General features: G+C 55.1%; 1 protein-coding gene across 8 annotated transcripts in view; it reads left to right on the forward strand.

Moving 5' to 3' along the window:
- The window catches only part of RERE (arginine-glutamic acid dipeptide repeats), a 415,540-nt gene extending 411,444 nt beyond the window's left edge, over window positions 1–4,096 (forward strand). For all 8 annotated transcript variants that reach the window (XM_018060396.1, XM_018060399.1, XM_018060398.1 and 5 more), the window contains 3 exons: window positions 387–533; window positions 989–1,169; window positions 1,462–4,096. In XM_018060396.1, the coding sequence (XP_017915885.1) occupies window positions 387–533; window positions 989–1,169; window positions 1,462–1,495 (362 nt within the window). In that variant the 3' untranslated portion in view covers window positions 1,496–4,096. The remainder of the gene's footprint in view (window positions 1–386; window positions 534–988; window positions 1,170–1,461) is intronic.

Below are 7,952 nucleotides of genomic sequence, written 5' to 3' on the forward strand. Positions count from 1 at the left end.
GCCAGGGCTTTTTGAGCCCCGTCAGGCAGCACCTGCTTTGCTTTGGTTTCTGTGGGTGAAGAGCCAGAGAGGCAGCTTGGGGCAGTGGACAGGGCTGGGGCAGTTGACTCCGGGGCACTGCAGATCCAGGGTCCTTGCCAAAATGAGATTGGGGCTGCTGAGGAGACTGGGGAAGAAAGACGTCGTCAGCTCTTCACTCTGTCACTTTCCGGATCTCCGTGCAGGTGTTGGGGGTCGGGGAGGGTGACAGCCACTCTGGGTTAGCAGGTCAGGGTTATTTATGGCCTAGTGACCAGAAGCCAGCTGTGGAGAGGAGGAAGTCGCTGTGAATACCACCGAGGAGGGCGAGCGGCTCCCGAGCCCTGTGCTTCTGCCCCTTTTTCTAGGTTCAGCAGGCCCCGTTCACCCGCTGGTCGACCCCCTGACCGCTGGCCCTCACCTGGCGCGCTTTCCCTACCCTCCTGGCACCCTCCCCAACCCTCTGCTTGGACAGCCCCCCCATGAGCACGAGATGCTCCGTCACCCAGTGTTTGGTAAGAAGACGCCTGGGGAAGGAGGGAGCCCGGGAAGGCTGGGTCAGGGGTCTGGTCTGATGTCCCGTTCATGCATTTACTGTGTGTTCAGCACAGGCCTCTCCTGTGTGGGGGGGAAATACCTGGGAGCTGGGCAGGCAGACCCCTGCCCCCGGGGAGCTGGGGGTGAGGCTGTAAATGCACAGCAGGAGCCCAGAGGGAGTAGGACGGCTGGGCGCAGGCCTCTGTGATGACCAAGCAGTAGGCTGAGAAGGAGGGGCCCCAAGGGAGTTGGGGGGGTTGCGCAGGCACCGCACTTCTTTGTCCCCAAAAGCTCTGCTCTGCTGGTCCCTGCCCAGTAGGTGACCTCTTGATCCTCCCCTTGGGAGGCTCTCTCCTGACCTGACCTCCTTGGCAGCCTCATCCTGGCCACTGCCTTGGCCTTGCTATAACAGAGGCTGTTTGGTGTTTGGCAGGCACCCCCTACCCCCGAGACCTGCCTGGGGCCATCCCACCCCCCATGTCGGCGGCCCACCAGCTGCAGGCCATGCACGCCCAGTCGGCTGAGCTGCAGAGACTGGCCATGGAGCAGCAGTGGCTGCACGGACACCCCCACATGCATGGTGGCCACCTGCCCAGTCAGGAGGATTATTACAGGTGAGGCGGGGAGGGGCTGCGGGGGAGGCCAGGCCCCTCCGCCTGTGGGTCCCCAACCCCCGCCCCAGCCCAGCTGCACTCACCCTGCTCCCCACCCCATACCAACAAGTGCCAGGCTGTTTTCCTGCCAGTCAGGGGACTCCTAAGGGTCTTGGCGATGGCGGTAGAGGGTGCGGGGTGGGGAGGGGGTCAGCAGTGTGGCGGCTACTCAGGCATCCAGACCCTCCAGCTGCAGGCCTGCCCAGGCCTGATACCTATGACTTTTCCTTTTTTTTTTTCCTTCTCTTTCTAGTCGACTGAAGAAAGAAGGTGACAAGCAGTTATAAGTTATTTATTTGTTAACGTTGGCTGTGGAAACCCCAATTCTTGGGGGAGAGAAACAGGACTTTTTACATACAATAGGAGCTCTAAAAGCAAAAAGAATATCTTCTAAAGATTTCTTTATATATTTAAAAACCCCACAACTAAAAATGTATCAGCATACATAGTGTTCGTTTGTAGAGAGGATTCCTTGAGACTGGTTTGGGTCTCCCTGCATGACAGTCCCCCAGAAACTTAGTGAGTCCTGGACTGGACTGAACACCCAGAAAGTGCCCCTGCAGTCTTGGGGTTTGGCTTTAGCTTTCTTTTCCTTCCTTGATTTTTCTCAGTAGGTGCTAGATCCCAGCTCACACCCTTCAGTGCGTGCAGACATACTCAGTTGCGTGTGTCCCAGAACCCACACGGTCTGCAGCATCTGAGTTTGGAATCCAAGAGCTATAATTTTTAAAAAATCTTTTATTTTAATACATTGTAGGAGATCTTCATAATTTGAGGAGGTTCTGTGCATGGCTTTTTACGTCTGTAAATAAATAATTTTAGAACAGCCTTTTTTTTTCCTTCCACGAACTACTATTCTGATCTATTTTTTCCAGCCATGTCACTAATTGTGAATTCCTACCAGCTATTGACAGAATACAGAGTTGATTTTTTAATAAAAAGTTATATATAATTATCCCTTTAATTAAAGGGAACAGATGGGCGTTACTAGTTACAAAGGGGCAGAGGAGGCTAGGGGCTAGGTTTGGGAGCAGCCAGGGGTTTGCAGGGACAACATTACAAGCCGTTTCTTTGTGTTGCTGCTTTGGTTCTCGCTCCTGTCTGTTCCTGCTCCTGCTTTGCCAGCGGTGCAGACCGCGGTGAGCTCAGCCGACTCACTGTGCACCAGGAGCGCAGGAGTTGAGTGTCCCCCGTTCCGTCTCTGCAGGCGCGAAAGCACATGTTCCTGTGTGTCTGCTTGTAGATTTCCTTGTAGATTTCTGTACACGCGCATTTGATTGGTCTGGATGAACTGCTTCCCCCTCGCACCAATATTTGGACTATTTCATAAACATCCTAGAAAATTGAAGAAAACAATTCTCACTAAGCACGTGTGCTTGCCAAAGGATCTGTCAGAAGCCTGCTTTCTGGTGTGTGTGGTCATTTGGATCTCCTTGTGGGGAGGCCGGGCCGTCTTTGCCCTGTTCAGAGGCTGCTTTGGGGTCAGGGCCTCTGGGAGGTATCCCAGTTGTGGGTGGCAGTCCTGTGTTGCATCCTTGTATACCACACTTGGTGTCCCGCTCTGCCTCACAGAAGCAGGACAGGGGTCGCGGACATAGAGTGGGAAGCAGGCTCCACGTGGGGCCCCCTCCGAAGGGGCAGGAAGCCCCGAGCCTGCCTCTGCTCTCCAAGGTGCCCACGTGATGCCCTTTCTCCACAACAGAGGTTGAGGACACTGCGGGGCCGTTATGCACCTCTTGATGAAACTTTCTGCCTCTCTCAGACCCTTGAGGGCCTTTTCTGCCCTGATGTGCAGGGGTCCCAGCCGAGAGTGAAAGGAGAGCAGGAGTCCCACCTGGGGTCAGTGGACATGAAGCATGTCCCAGACCACAGAGAGTGGGGACAAGAGGCTGGCACTTTGACCTAGAAACCAGCAGGTATTAGCTCAGATTCAGGTTCTGGATTCAGACCTGTGGTGAGGGCATTTCCAGTGTCTGTTAAACCATGTTCAGTTTCATTTGGGACAGATAAGGGGTGGTTTGGTCTGTTGAAAATGTTTGTAGTAGTAGATTTTTTTTCTTTGGTTTTTCTCTCATTCCATTTCTGCCTTAACCTTAGCTCCTTGAGGGGATGCAGGCTCAGATGGAAACTTGGTCATCACTTTCATGGCCGATTGGCCAGGAGCAGTCATGTCGCCAAGGCTAGCAATGTGCCATGGTGGCGGGCTCAGTGCTTCAGGCTCCACGCCTCTGAGCCAGGCCCCTTCCTGCTGCTCCCGGCTCCAGCACAGACACCCCCGCCTGCCCACCCTTCCTCTCCTCCCTTTGGGTAGACCATGATGCCTACTGTTTACTTACACCTTCTTGATCTCCTCTCTCTATCGTCCATTTTTCCAAAGAAGAGAGAGTGAAGTACTTGGGAGTCTGTATTTGAAAACCGTTTGAAGGCGTTTTCTCATTTGGTTTTGGTTTTCTCCTCACGTCCCCAGGTGAAGCACTGAGATTCTTGCATTTAAAAACCCACAGCCTGAAACCCTCACTGGTCAACTCCAGTGTGTGTAGGAGGCCCCAGACCTTCGCGGTGTCTTTGAAGCCCAACCCCCTGGTTTCCGTTTGGGTTTCCTGCCTTGGTTGGGAGTTGAGTTTTGCGTTTCCGTGTTTCACGTGTATCTTGTTCACTGTCGTCGAGGTCGAGCTTCACTGCGGCAGCAGCAGAGCGGAGTGTACATTCTGATTTGCTACGTTTATATATATCTTGAAGCTAAATGTATATATGAGTAGTTTGCCATGAGATAACACAGTGTAAACAGTAGACACCCAGAAATTGTGACTTCTGTGTTCTCTCCATTTGAGTATTTTGTAATTTTTTTGAAATATTTGTGGACATAAATAAAAACAAGCTACACTACAGCGGCTGCTGTATCATTTCTGGGGTGGGCAGGGGGTTGGCAGTTTGTCCTGCCCTGGGGCTCCCAGGGTGGGGAGGGGGCAGAGGGATGGTTGGGTTCTCGGTGTTGCCAGCACACTGGCTTACTCTCTGGGACAAAGGGTCTCCAGTGGGCACACTGCCCTTGGGGGAGGCTTCAACCTGCTGACAGGACACTTGGGACCTTCAGTGACTCCCCAGGCAGAACAGGCCCTGTGTTGGGGGTGAAAGGTGATGGCCTTGGAACCACTGTACTCTCTCTTAGCTCCTCCCCCTGCCTTTCACCCCACACCTCTAATTTGTGGCACCTTGATAACTCAGTTGGTAAAGAATCCACCTACAACGCAGGAGACCCTGGCTCTCCTGATTCGGGAAGATCTGCTGAAGAAGGGATAGGCTACCCACTCCAGGATTCTTGGGCTTCCCTTGTGACTCAGCTGGTAAAGATTCCACCTGCAATGCAGGAGACCTGGGTTTGATCCCTGGGTTGGGAAGATCCCCTGGAGAAGGGAAAGGCTACCCACTCCGGTATTCCGGCCTGGAGAATTCCACGGACCGTATGTATCTGAGCCACCAGCCAGGACAGTTGCTTCTGGCTCTGGCCGCTCCTCCTGTCTTGTCCCCTCTCCATCTGTACCCCCAACACCTGCTGGTGCCCCCATCCCACCTTCAGCTGCTGCAGGTGCCCTACTGGTCGACAGTGCATCCAGGACCTGATGGGGGATCTTAGCCTCCTACTGCCAACAAACACTCCAGGTGGCCTGCAGAGAGTATGCGTGGCCTCCAAGGGGCAGCAGTCACCAGGGTGGGTTCAGCCTGTGATTTTTCAAGAGACCAGAGTGTGGTTTCCTGAAGTTTCAAGACTGTCTCTGGAAGTTGTACACTCACCTTTTTATCTGGGATCTGGTCGCAATGATGAGCAAGAGCAACCTGGAGTGCTTCTCGTTAGTAAATTGCCCTCAAGCAGGATCGCTGGTGTCTCAGATGGTAAAAATTCTGCAGTGTGGGAGACCTGGGTTTGATCCCTGGGTTGGGAAGATCCTCTGGAGGAGGGAATCACAGCTCACTCAAGTATTCTTGCCTGAAGAATTCCATGGACAGAGGAGCCTGGCGGACTATAGCCTATGGGGTTGCCAAGAGTCAACTGAACGACTAACACACCACCACTCATGACTGTGGTTCTGGGTTGTGGATGAGAAGATGGGGTGGACGGAGTGGGGAGTAGGTGGAATCTGGGTGCTGTCTTTGCCAGTCTCTCATCTAGATGCTCCTTTTCATGAAACAAGTGTTAGTAGTCACAGATTTATGAAGTGGAAGTTTCAGGAAGGTTGAATGATAAGACATGTCTGTGAATGGAGATACAGATTGATGCCGCAGAAAAGACTCATCAGAGCTGCGCAGGCTGTAACAGTTTGCCAGATGTGGGTGCCGATGGCCAGTGTCCCCATCTGGCCATGTACCTGTCCTGAGGCAGAGGGTCCTGCAACAGACGAGCCTGCTGGATTTGTGAGCCTGAGAGGAAGGGTCTCACGTCTCACAACTGTGCCCCCCAGCCAGGGTCTCCACTCTGCGGCTGCCCAGACCAACTGGCCCCAGGTGTTCTTCCTGTTCTTCAATCCTGTGGGCGGCCCCTCGACCTGGGCGCGGTGGCTCAGCAGCCCCTCTGGTTCCCCACAGCTAGGAAAGTGGCTCTTGGCAGGGCCGGATGCATGGCTGCCACGTAGATACAGGTCCGGAGTAAGTTCATGTGTACGGGGCACATTATTTAGGCATCACCTGGATTTACATAAATCAGAGTCACTTATGTGCAGGACCAGGAGGTACAGCAAAGAGATTGGCTGCGACCTCCCAGGCAGACATCGAATGCCAGGGCTGGAAGCACAGCTGTGCAATGGTGGCTGTGAACAGCCGCTGAGTGTCAGGGACCCGCATCCCAGCCGGGAGCCCTTTGACAACCTCAGGCCTTGCAGTCCCTGCTCTGCCCACACGGGGAGACCCAGGGTGGTGTGAGGGCACCAGCAGAGACCCCTGTTCCCACTGTCAGCCTCTCCTGGCTGACCCAGTTGGTGCAGGTGTGTTCCTGGACTCAGAGCTATGGGACCAAAACAGGACCGGTTACCCAGAAGCCTGGATCAAGCTGATGGGCTCTGAGACCAGTGCACCATCTGCCCTGCACTGGACCCCTGAGCAGGTCCTCCCACAGATCTGTGGGCACCCTGAGGGACCGGGGCCCTTGGCCTCCCTGCCCCCTCCCAGGGAGGGACAGCCAGATGAGCCTGTGGGGAGGCAGCCAGCAAATGTGGCTGCCCAGTTGGGCTCTGAGGCTGCAGGAGCCAGTGAGCTGTCTCTGGGGTCCTGCAGTTCAGGCTTGGGTCAGGCAGGGCTGCAGTTGCCACTGTGGATGGAGCAGTGCAGGCTTTCCCCCTGGGACTCGCCTGCCCTCATTGAGGGCTCAGAATCCTAGGGGTCCTTTTTTTCCCTGAGTCATTGCTGGGTTCCAGTTGCCCCAGCGAGCTTCCCTTCCTGTGTAACTGTTTCCTCTTGGCCTATCTGAGTCCCCTGCAACCCCCTGACTCAACCCTGTGCGTGCACAGGCATCCTGCTTCCCCCTACCCAGATGCCTCGTTCCTGGACCAGGTTTCAGCAGAGGGAGGTGCTGGCTTCTTTCATTTTGTTTGCTGGATGAACAAACAGACCCCTCAGAGAAGTTTCCTTGGTGCACCGGCCAAATGTGCTGCTGAATTGTGGGCACAGATGAGCAGCTGGAAGGGACTTCAGCCCCATCCGGCAGCTGAACCCACTGCTACCCCTGCCCCAGCTGTGCCTGCTCCGGGATCTCTCAGCCTCTCCAGCTCCAGTCCTGGTTTACATAATTCACTGGCTTTGGATGAGAAGGGGGCATCTGCTTTACAACAGGGGTCTCTGGTGAACCCCTCCAGTGTGGACAGCCAGTGTGGGGAATGAGATTAAAAACAGCACTTCGAGGCACTTCTTAGCAGCCCCTTTTAGCCCAGGGGTGATCCCTGAGGCTGGCAGACTGTTTACCGGCTGGTTTCTTCTGGGCACCCGACCACTGCTTGTCACTCCCAGTCCCCCTCCGTTCCCCTTGTTCATTTTACGGCCTCTGCTGCAGGTCCTAACTCCAAGTAGATAATGAAACTCGGTCTTCATTGCCATACCTGGTCCTGCCACCAGGTGGCAGTGCCTCCAAAGCCCAGGCACTGTCCTTCTGGGTCCATCAACCCCGCACCCCCGACCCAACTGGCCCTAACTGGTCAGAGCAACATGATGGGCACAGCTGCCCATAGACCGGACTCTCCTCAGAGGCTGCCAAGGGGCCAGGACCCCTGCTGCTTGCTTGGGACTTGTGGTCCGTGTGTCCTGTGTGTCCCCCACACCATGCGCTGAGGGTGCGAGAAGCCTGGCCCCAGTGCAGCAGGTATAAGGGTGACTGGCCACGTCCCTCCCTACCTGGTGTGCACAGCAGAGGGAGAAGGGTCTGCCCAGGTGCACCAGGAAGGGCTCAGCCAGTTAGTGGTGTCCACTGATGGAAGGGTGGTGAGAAGCCCCATGGCGAAGGACCTCGACACCTGCAAGAGGTTGGTCTATTCAGGTCCATAAGCAGGCACTGGTGGGCACTGGTGGGTGGGTCTAGCCTGAGGGCAGGATGCGTGTTCAGTGGGGGCATCGGCTCCTGGAGGTTCCCACCTTATCGAACACACCAACCCCATCCTCTCCAGCATAGCTCGCTCCCGACTCTGCTCATGTTCTCCCAGCACTTAGTGTCATCCTCAGGCCTAGACAGGGTATTATCTGTTTTTCCTCCTCACATCAGCTCCA

Source organism: Capra hircus, chromosome 16 (assembly GCF_001704415.2).
Source record: "Capra hircus breed San Clemente chromosome 16, ASM170441v1, whole genome shotgun sequence".
Lineage (NCBI taxonomy): Eukaryota > Metazoa > Chordata > Mammalia > Artiodactyla > Bovidae > Capra > Capra hircus.